This window comes from Ursus americanus, chromosome X (genome assembly GCF_024610735.1).
Source record: "Ursus americanus isolate L20-20 chromosome X, mUrsAme1.1.p, whole genome shotgun sequence".
In the NCBI taxonomy this organism is placed as follows: Eukaryota; Metazoa; Chordata; class Mammalia; order Carnivora; family Ursidae; genus Ursus; species Ursus americanus.
In genome coordinates, this window is record NC_142164.1 from 81679945 (window position 1) to 81695890 (window position 15946).

General features: G+C 55.0%; 1 protein-coding gene across 5 annotated transcripts in view; it reads left to right on the forward strand.

Annotated features, from left to right (window-relative positions):
* Positions 1-15936, forward strand: part of FOXP3 (forkhead box P3) — a 19281-nt gene extending 3345 nt beyond the window's left edge. The window contains exons 2-13 of one of the 5 annotated variants that reach the window (XM_045804959.2): positions 550-1014; positions 8806-9043; positions 9574-9678; positions 9767-9905; positions 10309-10396; positions 10466-10570; positions 11413-11563; positions 11762-11842; positions 12519-12669; positions 13384-13460; positions 14696-14797; positions 15000-15936. In XM_045804959.2, coding sequence (XP_045660915.1) covers positions 995-1014; positions 8806-9043; positions 9574-9678; positions 9767-9905; positions 10309-10396; positions 10466-10570; positions 11413-11563; positions 11762-11842; positions 12519-12669; positions 13384-13460; positions 14696-14797; positions 15000-15149 — 1407 coding nt within the window. In that variant the 5' untranslated portion in view covers positions 550-994 and the 3' untranslated portion in view covers positions 15150-15936. Of the gene's footprint in view, positions 1-549; positions 2155-8805; positions 9044-9573; positions 9679-9766; positions 9906-10308; positions 10571-11412; positions 11564-11761; positions 11843-12518; positions 12670-13383; positions 13461-14695; positions 14798-14999 lie in introns of all 5 variants that reach the window. The other 4 variants (XM_045804962.2, XM_045804961.2, XM_087860018.1 and 1 more) reach the window with 4 other exon arrangements.
* The last annotated feature ends 10 nt before the right edge of the window (positions 15937-15946 follow it).

The window sequence follows — 15946 nt, forward strand, 5'->3', positions numbered from 1 at the left end:
AGCAAGGGGTCATTAGCCTTGGGAACATCCCTAAAGGCAGCTCCCCAAAACTCCTTCCTGACGAACAAGCGCCTCATACCCTCTTGCTCCCAACCACATGTCGCACCTGTTAAGCCCCTGCAAGCCTCCAGCCTGAGGACCTCATCCCACTTTAGTGCCTCCTCTGGCTGCCCAGTGTACACAGGCCATCTTTGGGTCTCAGACGTGTCCCACCAACTCAGAAACCTCAACCAGTGAAAGTTTTGTTTTGAACTAATGGTAGGGAGGGTTGGGTTTTTTTTTTTTTTTAATTGTTGTTGGCTGATTTTTTTTAGGTCTTTTTTTTTTTTCTATTCGCCTTTTTTTTTTTTTTCTTATCTTCACAAAGCCAGACCATCAGGCCCCCTCTGGGCTTTTCCAGAAAGGTGAGTCAGAGTTAAGGAAAGAGGCTCTCCTTTTTTTTCAGGGCTTGGGAAGTTGGGGAGGGGGGTGAAGGGGCGAAGAGGTGGGTCTTGGCCACTAGGTTTGTACCATGTGAATAAAAAGTGGTTTCCGATTTCTCTTCCCCAGTCCTGAAGCCAGTCTTGCAGAGGGCTTGGAGTAGACGTTGCATGACAGAACCCTGGGCCATGCAAGGTGCTGAGGAGCCGGGGGCTGGGAGCCGCAGCCGTGACCTATCAGGAAGAGCCCCTGGGGCCTGGTCTCCCCTGTTGACCACTGGTTAAAGGGGGGTACTGCTCAAGTAAGGAAATGCAGCCGCCAATTCTTGGACAACCATAAAACCTCACAAGCTTCAAACCCCCAGAGGAATCTCCAAATCTCAGAACTTCCCTGTCACTGCATCCTAGAATTTAAGACCCAAGACTGTTGGGCCCAAGGAAACCTAGGGGTTTTTAAGTCCGCCCGGCACCAAAGAAGGCAGAGTGCCCACTTGCCAGCTCTGTCGTCTTGGGCAAGTCGCTCGACTACTTCGCGCCTCTGTTTTCCCCATCTTTATAACGGCCATGATGACAAGATGGACCGCGAAGGGCTGTGGTGAGGATTGAATGTGATCATTTGGGAGACTCGTCCAGCATGGTGTCTGGCACGTGGAAAATTGGAGATAAATGTCAGCTATGGGGATGATGGCGGATATCTGGCCTCCAAAAACCTTGGAAACTGGGATTTTTCAAAGTAGAAAATTGCAGAGGCTGAGGGTCTCAGAAGCATCAGGTCATGGTGTCCCTGACTAGGAGAGGGTTGGGGACCCAAGGGATCTCTGGGCTTCATGAGGACGGATGCACTAACACCGGGGGCCTCATCAGGACCTTCCCAGTAGGGTACCCTCCAGGTTCGAGCTCTCAGGCCCTACGATGTGATGAGACGAGACTTTTCTCCTTCTCCTCAGTGATGCTAAGTGGATTCTGGGAGCCAGTGATTCTCAGACTGTTAGATTCTGTGAATTGTGGCAGATAGAGAGGGACTGCCTGCATTTTCTTCTGTGAAATAACTTCCATGCCCCGTCTGTGGGGAGATGGGCTGCAGAGCTCCCCATCCCTGGGCAGTAAGAGCAGTGTTGTCCATATCAATTCTATCTAAGGGGAAACTGAGGCATGGAGCTGGGCAAAGCCTCTGGAAACCCAGCCCTATTTAGTTTCTTTCCCTGATGTTTTCCGTCCCATCATGTTCACAGAGAGGTAGCTTTGCCTGCTTGGGACACCTCCGTGATTTATTTGAGTTTTTTTCCCTTGTTTTTTTTTTTTTTCCTCTAACCCTACATACTTTTGTGTAAAAAACTGTGGTTTCTCATGAGCGCTGTTATCTCATTGATACCTCTCACCTCTGTGGCGAGGGGAAGAAATCATATTTTCAGATGACTCGTAAAGGGCAAAGAAAAAACCCAAAATTTCAAAATTTCCGTTTAAGTCTCATAATCAAGAAGAGGAGAAACAGAGCGAGAGAGAGAGAGAGAGCGCGCGCAAGAGAGAGAAAAAACTATGAGAACCCCCCCCACCCCGTGATTATCAGCACACACACTCATCGAAAAAAAAATTTGGATTATTAGAAGAGAGAGAGAGAGGTCTGTGGCTTCCACACCGTGGTTTTTCTTCTCGGTATAAAAGCAAAGTTGTTTTTGATATGTGACAGTTTCCCACCAGCCAGGCTGATCCTTTTCTGTCGGTCCACTTCACCAAGGTGAGTGTCCCTGCTCTCCCCCATCAGATGTGGGTCTAGTGGAGGCGATGGCAGTGAGGCAGGCTCTGGGGTGGGGGTTAGGGGCCCACCGGTACCATCAAGACACACACAGCTCCTGTGGCTCCAGTCAGGTAAGATTTTTTTTTACAATAATAATAGTAATAATAAATGCTGGCAGACTGATTGGGAAAGTGCTTAATCAATGCGTGGGCAGAGGCAACGATAAATGAATTGATCGCTATGTAAATGGGCAGGATTTTTTTTTTTAAATAGGCCAACTGCCAGTCTTTACGAATATCAGAGCTTTGAACAACTTGAAACTGGCCAGGTGTAACTGGAAATTTCAACTACACCCCTCCTTCCTTGTCTCTTGTCTCTTGATAGCTGCTGTCCCTCTCCGTCTGCTTACCCTGTCTCCCTCTTCCCGTGTCACTCTGTCCCCTGCCCCCTCCGTTTCCCGGGCACTCAGATTCCCCACTGCCCTTTCTCTGGCTCTGCCCAGCTTGCCTGTCTCTGTCTCCTCCATCTTCACGACGTTCCATCTATCTCCTTTCCTCCGTCTTTCTCCCACTGTCTCTCCTGCTCTCTTGTCTAGCCTTCCCCCGCCCGCCTTCCCACCCAGCATGCAGCACACAGATTTGTACAGCTTTGGTGCCTAATCATAGTGGACTGAGTAACACTGATGAGGGCATCTGCATTTTACCAGAGTGAGCATCAGTTCTGTTTGCCCCGATCGAAGGACGATAGTGAGCTGTTGGGTCAGGCTGAACCCTTAATTGAACTTGGGCTTGCACAGCACGAGAGGACCTCCTGGGGGGCACTTTGCGCCACTGTCAGTCGGGGTTTAGCTGTATGGTCCTACCCCGGGACCATGTGTGTGTGAGCGTGTGTGTATGTGTGTGTCCAAAGTCCGTGTCCAGGAACCGAGCAGGCTATTCAGGGCTGAGAGAGCTCATCTCTTCAGGCTTAGCAAGTGTTCACTATTAGCTGTTATTTTTTTTAACCAAATTAGAACCACTCTCTCTATTGGTTTTGTTCCTGCTTTATTCAATTAACAGGAACGTTTTTGTAGATCACTAAAAATTGTTTCAACCTATGATCTTTCATGGCTGTCAAGACTGTCCTCACACTGGTATGAACTATGTTGGTTCGACCAAGTGCCGATTCCTGGACATTCGGGTTGTTTCTAGTTTTTCTCCCCATAATCATCCCTGATTAGTTCCTTGGATAACTGAAAATGGAGTTGCTGGGACAAGGGGTGTGTGCATTTTTAAAGTTTCGGACCCTCTCTGCAAATCGTTCTTCTGAAAGTTTGTCCTGTTATACCCTTCTTGTACTCAAGTTAACCCTGGGTGGCTATTATCATTTTTAAATCCTTTCTCAGCATAACGGGTAAGAAAAAATATTACATTGTTGACATTTGCATTCTTTGATTACTTATACTATTTATTGATCATTTGTACTTTTTCTTAGGTTGTCTGGTCAAGACTAAGGATATTTAGTCCCAATAGGATATTCATCATTTTTTTCTTATTGATTTGTCACAGCTTTTTATTTAGAAAGGATATTAACCTTCTAATAGCCATACATGTATAGTAGATATTTTCCCCCAATTCATCACTCACTTTTTCTATATGTTTATGGAGTTTTGTGATGCTATGATGTTTTTATATAGTCAAATGGGTTACTCTTTTCTTCTGTGGTTACTGTCTCTGGTTTTGTGCTTAGAAAGTCCTTTCCCACTTGAAAATGAGATAAATGTTCACCTGTGTTGGCTTCTAGTCTCTTTTATGGCTTCATTTTTTCCATTTGCTGTGGAGGTTAAGAGTGTGGGTACTGGAGCCAGACTGTCTGGGACAAACCCAGCCTCACCCCAAGCCATCTGTGTGATTTTTTAGCCAGGCATTTAACTTGTCTGTACCTTCATTTCCTCATGTGCACTGTGATGATTATAGTAGCACCTACCTCAAAGAGTTGTTGTGAGGATTAAATGTATTAACCATGTTAAGTGCTTAGCATAGGGCCTGGCGTACAAGAAACCCAAGAGCACTATTAGATATTCTTGTTTATTTCCTTAAGAGATCTGGAATGTGTTTCAGGGTATATGATGATTGGTGACATTTCAAACAGGGCAGAGAGGAATTGGTGGGAAAATGGACTGATTATTCATTCACTAACTTTATTTTTCCCTTAATGTTCCCAGAAGCATTTGTCAAATAGTATATCGTCCACCATCTCCCAGGTTGAAATGCCACATTCATCATGAACTTGCTTCCCTCTAGACGTTGGTCTGTGATTGAGCTCTCTGTTTTGTTCTGTTCCTCATGTCTGAGCCATACCACTTTGCTGACTGTTGATTTGCAGTACGATACATTCCCTGACCACAGCCCCCCCCCCCAGCATCTTGCCCCTCGTTTTTCCTTATTATTCGATGGAGCCTAAGTTCCTCCAGCCAGAGACCAACAACTGTTCTTATTTGGGACATCCATCTCTCTCTCTCTCTCTCTGTCTCTGTCTCTATTTGGGGCATCTCTCCCTCTCCCTCTCTCCATCCCCCTATGCTGTTCTCTTATTCTTTTAGCTTCTCTCATTCTCTGTCTCTCTCCTTGTGTATACTTCTAGGACTTTCTGCCCCTTTGAGTTCCTTTCCCCTCCTTTCTCTGTCACTTTGTCTCTCTCTCTCTCTCTCCCTCAGCATCTCTCACTCTCTATGTATCTCTGTCCCATCTCTCTGTATCTCTTGTTCTCTGGGTCTTTGTGTTCCCCTATGTCTATCTGTCTGTCTCTCTCTCTGTTTCTGTCTCTTTGTCTCTATGTATCCCTGTCTCTCAGCCAGTCCCCCGGATGGAGGGGCAGTTGTCAACTCGACGTCCTGCAGACACGTAACAGGTCACGCAGACACAAAGTGGAAGGGCCCTGGCCCTCATCTCCTCCATGCCTCTCTCTGCCCAGTGTACACAGGAGCAAACTGAGGCCTAGAAATGGGCAGGAGGGCCTCTCCCGAGGCCTCACAGGGATGGAGTGGCAAAGTTGAGACCTAAGCTCAGACCATGAGACTCTTGGCAGAACCCTGGTTCTGTCTGTCTCCCCCACTATGGGCCTCAGTTTACTTCTTAGCACCCATGAGGGGAGGAGGGGGACCTGAGCTTACCCCCGGCTGCTGCCATCCCCCCCTTCTGCCTTCTCACAACTTGGACCCTTACTCAGGCAGGAGGCTCTGTGGCCACACAGGCCAGTGTGGGGCCCAACCTCACAAGAGTGGTCTGGGTGGGGTACCAGGGTCCCATGGGTCAGAAGGCCTTGTGGCCACAGGGTAGTGATACTGGAAGGACATAAGTCAGTCAGTCTGTCTGTGGGTCTGGCTGTGGATAGAGCTCAACCATGTCCCCACAGTTGGCACTGGTCCCTGGGAACTCCTATCCTGGAGCCCCTCCAGAGAGCCTGGCAGTGGGCTCTCTACTGGCCAAGGCTCTTCCTGTTCCCCACCATGAGGCCCTAGCCAAAGGCATGCTGGCCTCTACCTCCCCTTCTTTCCCTCCCCATCGCTTGTGGAATGGCTGTGAGTATGGGAACATTGTCCCAGAATGAACAGGGAGACTGAGGCCCTGTAGGTGTTCGTTTACCATCACTGACATTTTGTTAAGCATTTCGTGTGCATTAACTTTGGATGAGGGGTACTATTACTGTCCCACTTTACATATGAGCCCGAGGAGAGTTATAGCTAGTTAGTGGCAGAGCCCAGGCCCAGGCTGAGGGGAGTAGAGGGGATGATCCTGGCCCTCCTGCTGTCACAGAACGTAGGAGGGAAGCTAAGAGGAGGCTTGCTACAATTCTAAGCCCGGTAGGCCAGAGGCCCTATGAGGTAGTGAGCTGCCTGTCCTTCAGGCAGTTCCAGTGAGTTTGGACACCATTGACATTAGCCTTCACATTCTGTGAAGTTGGACCCATGGACCCCACAGAGTGGGTTTGAGATTCTTGGATCCTTTGAACCTAAGAAATGGTGTTCTATGATTCTGAGGTTCTGACATAGTACCATTTGGGACCCCATGGTCCCAGTAGCTGTAGTATCCGCATGGTACTCCCCAAGAATCAAACCTTTGGCCTCTCCATGGCCCAAGTCTACAGGGCCTAGGACTTGTCATGGTGGCCAGATGGACGTCACTCACCACATCCGCAAGAACCCATATCACCCCCACCTGGGCCAAGACGGCTGCAGGATGGGCCAGCCAGTTCTCGGAACGAAACCCGTGGGGTGGGGTATCTGCCCCCTTCTCTTCCTCCTTGGTGCCGATGAAGCCCCGCGCATCCGGCCGCCATGACGTCAATGGCGGAAAATCTGGGGATGTGACAACAGGGCCCAGATGCAGACCCCGATATGAAAACACACTCTGTGTCCCAGAAACATCCTCCATGCAGCTTCTGAGAAACAGTCAGAAAGGGACGCCCCGACAGACAGTGCAGGAAGCTGGCTGCCCAGCCCGGCCCTCCAGGTTCCCCACCACCAGACAGACCATATCTATGTCCCCTTTCTGAGAATGTACCTGTGCTTCCCTGAGGCTGGACATTTCAGATGTGTTTGAGGAAGGGATTTCTTATAAGCCCCAGCCAAGTGTCCAGGCAGCTTCAGAAGTAACCACGGGCCAGCCATGTGGGCCAGGCCAGAGTGGGGGAGACCATCCACTCGCTGAGCAAAATCGGTATTCGTTTACTCAGGCTTCTGTAACAAATTACCACAAGCTGGGGGGTGGCTTAAACAACAGAAATTTATTGTCTCACGGTTCTGGAGGCCAGAAGTCCGAGATCAGGGTGTCGGCAGGGCTGGTTGCTTCTGAGGCGACAAAGGAGAATCTGCCCGTGCCTCCCTCCTAGCTACTGGTGGATTGCTGGCAGTCTTTGGCATGCCTTGACTTCTAGAAGCCTCACCCCGGTCTCCGGCCTTCATTTGTTTGCTCACTCTTCATGGTCACTGAGTTCTGAGCCTCCACAGATCCAGGCTCTTGATTCTCACACAGTAATGTTCTACGTTCCCCGAGAGACTAAGCGTTTAATACCTGGATTCTCACCCCCACCTCCCTCCAGACCAGAGCTCTGACAATCCCTGTGCGCCGACAGCAAAGAAAGGAAGGTGCAACTGCTCCCCTGAACCCTCCCTGTGCCAGCTTGGGCTGCTATCGGCAGCTGTGTGCCCAACCCAGTGCTGTGGGGTGGGGTGAGGTGGGGTGGGGTGCAGAGTCTCACACACACACACACACACACACACACACACACACACACACACTTTCTGGAGAAAGTTACGGAGCTCTCAAGTTGCCATGGGACTGTGGAACGCTGCACCTGGGTGTTCCCTTCAGTTCCAGCTCTGGCTTCCTCTTAGACTGGGATTCTGAAAAACTGAAGCCCTGCGGGTCGCAGTGTTCGCTTCTGGGGCTCAGCAAAGGAGCCTGGAGACATTACGGAGGACCTTCTGGATAGGGCTCGGATAGGGGGTACGGAGGAAGAGCAGACATTCCAGGCAAGGCCCAGAGCATGAGCGCAGGCTCGAAAAGCAGAGTTGGGGTAAACCCCAGCGGGGGCTGAGTCAAGATGCCCCCACAGGCCCTGGCTCAAGAGAGCCCATCTCTCCTCTCCGGCACTAGCCACATCAGCTTCATGCAGGGCAAGCACCCAGCGATGATCAGAGCCTGCCCCTGCCCGAGCTCCAGACTCCCATACTCCGCTGCCCACTCAGTATTTCCACTCACGTGTCTAACTCCAGACTCTTCGTGTCCAGCCACACCTGGATCGTCACCCCCAACCTTGCTCCCCCCAGCTCAGGTGATGTCCACTCTGTCCTTCCTGCCTGCTCAGGCAAATACCGGGCCGGAGATCACCTTGACCCTCCCCCTCTCGCCACCCCCCACCACATCCAAGCCGCCAGCAAATTCTCCTGACTCCACCTTCAAAACACACTCAGAATCCACTGACTTCTCACCATCTCCACCGCCACCACCCTGGTCTGTGCCACCATTGTCACTTGCCTGGACTGTCACAGGAACCTCCTTGCCAGTACCCCGGCTTTCGCCTTCCTAGAGTCTGTCCCTCTCACCTCAGCCAGCGGGATCTTGAGCCCATGCCCCCCTCCGCTCTTGTATATGCCAGGTCTCTGGTATAAAACAATGCCCCCAGGAGAGTCAGAGACCAGTCCCAGCAGGATGAGCGAAGGTTGTGTGGCCTGTGCAGAGCACAGGGAAGACCAGGGGGCTGAGGCTTGGAGACAAGCCCCAAGCAGCTTGGGGAAAAGAAGCTGAGACCTGCCCTTGGCTGAGGCCCCACAAACTACCCCAATCCCCCACCTCCCGTGTGGAGGACACATCACCACCAGGGCTCTGCCAGCACGCACAGGCAGGCTGAGTGCTGGGCCCGGGCACATCTGCACATGGGACGTGTGCGGAGACACACGCACACCTGTGTTCCTGACATTGATGTATGCGTGGGTGTGTGCCACACGTACGCATGATCAGAGCTGGGGTCCAGCCGTGGAGCCCTTGGGGACAGGCCCCAACCCATGGCTGCTCTGCCCAGGAATGGGGGGTGTCCACATGGTTCAGGTGGTTGAGCTGTTCACGCCTCCGCTGGGGACATGTGTAACTCCTTCCCTCTATGTCCCCACAGCCTGCCCTTGAACAAGGACCCAATGCCCAATCCCAGGCCAGCCAAGCCCTCGGCCCCTTCCTTGGCACTTGGCCCATCCCCGGGAGCCTCACCCAGCTGGAGGGCTGCACCCAAGGCTTCAGACCTGCTTGGGGCCAAGGGCCCGGGGGCAAACTTCCAGAGCCGGGACCTCCGAGGCGGAGCCCATGCCTCCTCCTCCTCCTCCTCTTTGAACCCCATGCCACCATCGCAGCTGCAGGTGAGGCCCAGGGCCCAGGATGGGGCAGGCAGGGTGGGGTACCTGGGCCTACAGGTGCCGACCTTTACTGTGGCACTGGGCGGGGGGCCCAGCTGGGGCACAGGAAGTGGTTTTCTGGGTCCCAGGCAAGTCTGTGACTTACGCAGATGTCGCAGGGCCAAGAAAGTCCCCGGTTAGCAGGTCTCAGAGATTTGAGGCTCTCTCTGACCTCCCAATCCCGGTCTCAGGAGAGGAGATCCTATCATGGTCCCACAGGTGTGGCCATGTGTCCCCATCCCCATGTGACAGAGGAGAGGGCTGGTGCCCAAAGAGGTGAGGTGACAGGGTTGAGGCCAGCTCTGCCACTTACTAGCTGTTTGATCTTGAAAAAGTCATTCGTTCTCCCTGAGCCTCGGTTTCCACATATGTAAAATGGGGATGGTCAGAGCACCTACCGCGTGGGGTTGTGGTGAGGAGTATATGAACGAGACATGTATAACAGTGAGAATCAGGATGGCATCTCACCCGCCTGCCTTCTCCCCCCCCCCCAGCTGCCCACAGTGCCCCTAGTCATGGTGGCACCCTCTGGGGCACGGCTGGGACCCTCGCCCCACTTGCAGGCACTCCTCCAGGACAGGCCGCACTTCATGCACCAGGTACGGACCCGGAATGGGCAGGGCGGTGGGAGGAGGTGGGAGAACTGGGCGGGGAGCAGGCTGAACCACAGCCCCCATGTGCCCCCAGCTGTCCACGGTGGATACCCACGCTCGGACCCCCGTGCTGCAGGTACGCCCACTGGACAGCCCAGCTATGATCAGCCTGCCGCCACCCACTGCTGCCACCAGCGTCTTCTCCCTCAAGGCCCGGCCCGGACTGCCACCTGGTAACACCCCGCCCCACAGCTCTACAGCACCCCGAGCCCCCCAGCGCTTGAATGTGAGCGCGTAGGCTGCTGAATGGCGGCCCTCAGGAGGTCAGAGACATCGGGTCTTATCATCTTGGAAACTCCAGCCTCCAAAAAATGTCAGGCTCAGAACATTAAAGATGCAGAATGGCAAAAATCACAGAACCGCAGGTCTTTGCAGTCAAAATGTCAGCGCTTGCAGACGGCAGTCTCTGAGCTGCTCCCCCAGAAGCCCTGGATGTTAGGGCCAACCGAGCCCCTCGGGAGTCAGGGCCTGCGAGGCGAGGCTCAGGAGGGTGGGAAGCTCAAAATGAGAGTCTCTGTGGGCTGAGCTTGAGGGCCCATCCCACAGTCCCCAGAGGTACCCTGTCCCCACCCGCAGGGATCAACGTGGCCAGCCTGGAGTGGGTGTCCAGGGAGCCCGCGCTGCTCTGCACCTTCCCAAGCCCCGGCACACCCAGGAAAGACAGGTCAGTAGACCAGGCTGGGAAGGACCCTCGCCCTGCCATTCCCTCCCCTTACACCCTCTGTCCCCCCAGCACCCTTTCGACCGTGCCCCAGGGCTCCTACTCGCTGCTGGCAAATGGGGTCTGCAAGTGGCCCGGATGTGAGAAGGTCTTCGAGGAGCCGGAGGATTTCCTCAAGTGAGTGACCCAGGCCCATTCCAGTCCAGGAGGGTCCCCAGTGTGTGGGGAAAGGCCTGGGGTACAGGCCTCAGCTCAGGCCTCATCTCAATAGATAGTGATGAGGCAAAATGCAAAGGCTAAGACCGTAGGTCCAAATCCTGGTCCTATCACTGGCTGTGCGACCTTGGGCAAGTTACTTAGCTTCTCTGGGCCTTGGTTTCCTCATCTGTGTAATGGGGCATCATAATAGAGGTGTATAGTATTACCTACCTCCATTTTACAGATACAGAAAACTGAGGCCATAAAAAGTTACATGTCTTGATCAAGATCCCCCAGTTCCTAAGTGGCAGAGCGGGGATTTGAATCCAGACATCCAGGCTCCAGAATCCCCACTCCTAACGGCTTTGCCCTGCTACCTGTCCCCTCCTGCCAACACGCCAGCCTGATTTTATTGTTCCCCACAGTCCCAGATTCTCACAGTGGCTCTTGCTGCCTCCCCTCAGTCCCGTCTCTCTCTCTCTCTCTCTCTCTCACACACACACACACACACGCCCCTTCTCCAACGATACCCAACTATGAGTGGCAACTCTGCACCCTGTCCTCTTCATGACCATGGCTTCGCACAAGTTGTCCCCTCTACCTGTCCCCTCCTACCCTCACCCACCTCTCAGCTCACCAGCCTTCCAACATCATCTCCAGCACCCTGGCCAGGCTCCAGTGGCAAGCTCAGGCCTGGCACCAGGAGACGCCAAGTAGTGTGTGGTGAAGGACCAGTAAGAGGGAGACTGAGGTAGAGAGAGGGGAGGGAGGCTGAGGCTCTGGGGAGAGACCTCCCAAAGGGTCTGGCCTTCCTCACTCAGGAGTGTTGAGCCAGGAGGCCAGGCCCACCATGGTCACCCACGTGGAATCTTCCTCCTACCCAGGCACTGCCAGGCAGACCATCTCCTAGACGAGAAGGGCAGGGCACAGTGTCTCCTCCAGAGGGAGGTGGTGCAGTCTCTGGAACAGCAGGTGACATAGGAGAGGGGTGGTTGGGGGATGGTGGGCGAGCCTTTTGTCCCCCCTGTGCCAGGAGCCAAGTTCACCCAGGATGGGGGCTGGCATAAAGGAAGGGAGGGGGTAGGGCCCTCCCAGGGAGGACCACAGCCTGAGCAAGGATGTGGCAGAGAAAGGCCAAGTTGAGGCCTCACTTTGTGCCCGTCCTCACAGCTAGTGCTGGAGAAGGAGAAGCTGGGCGCTATGCAGGCCCACCTGGCTGGGAAGATGGCCCTGACCAAAGCTCCATCCACGGTAAGCCACCCCAGGCCCACAGGCGGCGGGAGGGGGCGGAGGGGACTTATCCTCGCACCCAGGCCCTGGGACTCTGGGCCCCTGTCCCCAGCTCCAAACATGCCCAGACCTGGAAACCTGTCCCTTCCAGTTACAAACCCTCTGACCCCAAGATCCCAAAACAGCATGATCTAGGGTTTTCAAAGCAACAGCAAATGGCCAAACATTTACTGGACACAGACCCTGTACCGCTGGCTACACAACACACAGGGGCCAGTGCAAAATAAAAACCCGGGCTCAGATCTCAAGATGATCCCCACAGAGCAGTAAACAAAGGGCGGGACCGTTCCTGAGCACTTCCCTGGGGTTAATTTATCGAATCCTCGAATCGAATCCTCGTGAGGCCACTGTGAGATAAGTATTACTATCACCCCTAGGGTCACATTTGGGTAGGAGCCCGATTCAGCCCCAGCTCATGGGCCCAGCATCGCGCCTCTCCACGCGCGCGCGCACACACACACACACTCTCTCTCTCTCTCTAATAAATTATAGTTCAATGCTGCTTTGTGCGATTCCACATCAGACTGGAATTGAGAAGAGAGCTCCCTTGCTTTAAAAGAAAAAAACAAAACACTTATTTAAAATTGAAGTGGAAAGTTTAAGCTTCTGAATCACCAGGCTTTCCCTCCTCCCGCAGGCGTCATCCGACAAGGGCTCCTGCTGCATCGTTGCCTCGGGCACGCCTGTCGCCACTGGCCCAGCCTGGCCCAGCCCCCAAGAAGCCCCCGACGGCCTGTTTGCTGTGAGGAGGCATCTCTGGGGCAGCCATGGAAACAGCACGTTCCCAGGTGAGGATGGTTCCATGCCCCTACGTGGTGCTCCCCCCCACAGTCCCTCATCCCCCGACTGGCACGGGGTGGGGGACAGCCAGTACCAACCCTCCCCAGCACTGCCACCCGGCCTTTGGGAAAACACAGCTGCTTGCAAAAGCTGCCTTCCAGCGTTTCCAAGGCCTGTGAGCGCCCCCCCCCCCCGCACCCCCCATTGTGGTTTTTCCTGTCCAGCCCCATCTCCCCTGGGGCCTGGGGCTCACTCGTTCTGGGCCTTGGCTACTCCATTTCCTCGGTGGGTCATCAGAAGGGAGGGAACTAGCTAAGCACCTCCCAGGGACTCTCCCTTCCCCCTCAAGGAAAAGCGGGGTTATTCTCCCAAGCTCAGGGATCCCCGACTGCCCGCAAGGCCTGGGCTGTGGGCTTAAGAGGGATCAGGGCCCTTGAGTGTCATCCTTTCTCTGCCACTTGGCCACTCACATCCCTTTGGTGTGAAAGTTACTTAACTTCTTTTAAACTTCGGGGACGACAAAGCCCATTTTGGTGGGAGTGGTGCAAACAGTAAATGGTACAATCGGTACCCAGTGCTCAGCACAGTAACTGTGAGGGTGAAAACTGGCGTTGTCAGCGAGGGATTTCAGCTGGGTCGCCTCTCCTTGTAGCGTGGGGGATGGGAGAGGGAGCGAGAAGCTCCAGGACGGGACCTGATCCTCCCCCACTCCCCACCCCCAGAGTTCTTCCACAACATGGACTACTTCAAGTCCCACAACATGCGGCCCCCCTTCACCTACGCCACCCTCATCCGCTGGGTAAGCAGGCAGTGCGGGCCGAGAAGGAAGAGAAACGGGGGGTGGGCACCTGCCTCCCACATTCCCAGCCTCCTTCTGAGCGCCCCCAGGACAGGCTCCTTCATGAACAAACCCAGGCCTCCGATAGGATCCCCCCCATGCTGGCTTCACCCCAGACCTGCCCCCCAACCCAAACCGAAACCACGATCCAGGCCAGTGCGAGCCAAATTCTGGCCTTCGACCCACCCCTTCCCTGATGCCCACCTCGACCCCACACTTAACCCCCTCCCAAGCCTGTAAAATAGCCCCCAAATGAACCTGATCTTTGCCCCTTGCCCTAAACCCACCACAGATATCACCCTAACTCTTCCCCAGCCCTCACATACCCCAATATGCCAACACGTCCCTCGGCCGGACCCTGCCTCTAATCCCTTCCTTGTGGCACCTACCTGACCCTTGGCCTCACCCCATCCCAACCCCTTCATTTGAATCTCCCTAACACCTGCCCAGAACTTTCATCAGAGCCTGCCCAGACCTTCATCCTAGGCCCACAACTAACCCGTACACACCACCACGCATTCCCCTCCCTAGCCCCATCCTGACCCAGAACCTCACTGCAGCCATAATTTCTGCCCCGTTACTTAACCCCGCTGCTAAATCCAAACAAATCCAATTCCCTGACCTTTAGCCTCACTCCACACCTAACACAAGCCCTGACCCTTCACCACCACAACCAACCTCATTCTTGACCCTCAATCTCACCGCATGCCTAACACAGAAAATAGCTGTATCACTAGGTCCGCCTCTGATTCCCGACCCTAATGCCATCCCATCCCTTGGCCCTCCACTCGCCCCAGTCCATCCCCAGCCAGACCCTTAGCCAACCCCTTCCCTGATGACCTTTAACGCTGCCTGGCCCTTCACACCTCCCACATCCTATACTTGACCCTACTCCTGGCCTTCGACCTTCCCAAAGCCTGAAACCTTGCCCTTGTGGAGAAGGCCAGCTCCAACTCCATCCCAACCTTTAACCGAGTCCCCGCCCTACCCCGAACCAGACCTTACTGCAGCCTCAGCCCCGACCCTCCACCTCACCCCATCCTGGCCTGACCCTCACCCCACACCGTCTCCCTCCCTCCCTTGCCCTGCTCCCCCCCCCAGTTCCACCCATGTCAGACACCCAGGGTGGGCCACTGCCACTCTCAGCCCAACTTTGGGGAAGGGGCTCCCTGACCCCCGGATCCCCTAACCTCCAGGCCATCCTGGAGGCTCCCGAGAAGCAGCGGACACTCAACGAGATCTACCACTGGTTCACACGCATGTTCGCCTTCTTCAGAAACCACCCCGCCACCTGGAAGGTGAGCCCCTCTGGAGGCACCAGTGGCTGGGAGGGTCTCCCATGCCCCAGCGGCCTGGGCCAAGCTCAGGAGGGGGGGCGTGGGGCTTGTAGGCATGTCGGGAAGGGGCGGGAGGCCGGTTTGGGGTGGGTACTGTTGACCTCGGAGGATGACTGCCTACCCCGGCGCCCTGCCCCCGGCCCGGCGGGCCTGCCTTCCACAGAACGCCATCCGCCACAACCTGAGCCTGCACAAGTGCTTCGTGCGGGTGGAGAGCGAGAAAGGGGCCGTGTGGACCGTGGACGAATTCGAGTTCCGCAAGAAGAGGAGTCAGAGGCCCAGCAGGAGTGCCAACCCCACACCCGGGCCCTAACCTCAAAACCACGGAAAGGAGGAAGGAAGGACAGGGGTCGAAATGGGGGGGGGGTGGAAGTAGCCGGGGGCAGGAGTGACGGGCCCTGGACTTGCCCACAGGGACCAGGCAGTGAGGTGTGCACAGTCTCGCCTGCCAGGGACCCTGATCCTCAGCCGACCGTCCTACTAGATCAGATGCTCTGCACCAAGGCTGCTCAGAGGGGCCCTGGCCCTGGCCCCCGGCCCCTGGCCCTGCTTCCTGCAACCCGCTCTTCCGCCAGACTGAGCCTTTGCAACCAAGCACACACACAGCCCGCCTCAGTGCTCTCACAGATGACCTCAGGGCTGGAAAAGACACACACACAGTCACAATCCCATCCCTTGGACACAGCACAAAGAGCCTGCTCAGTACCCTCGGACAACCTCAACTCTGCAGTCACGCAGACCGTCGCGCCTGAGCCCTGTCAACCCACGCACCCCAAAGCACACAGCCACGGCCGCCCTCCGGGCCCACACGTGCGGGGTCCCGCGGGGCGTGCCCAGGGCCCCGCACAGCAGCAGCCTTGGTACCTTCAGGATCTCGGGTCCCAAAGAGCCACACGAACACACACCAGTCGTGCACATTCTCACGCAGCTCCCAAACACACGCTTGCTCACGCGGCCCAGGAGAGCACACCTGTGCACCTCCTGCGCACGCACCTGGAGCCCCAGCGGGTCTCCGGAGTCCCACGTGGGTTTTCACAGCCACACACACCGAACCGCCAAATAGACCCACATCTCACCTGCCACCCACCCCACCTCCCCGGCCCGGAACCC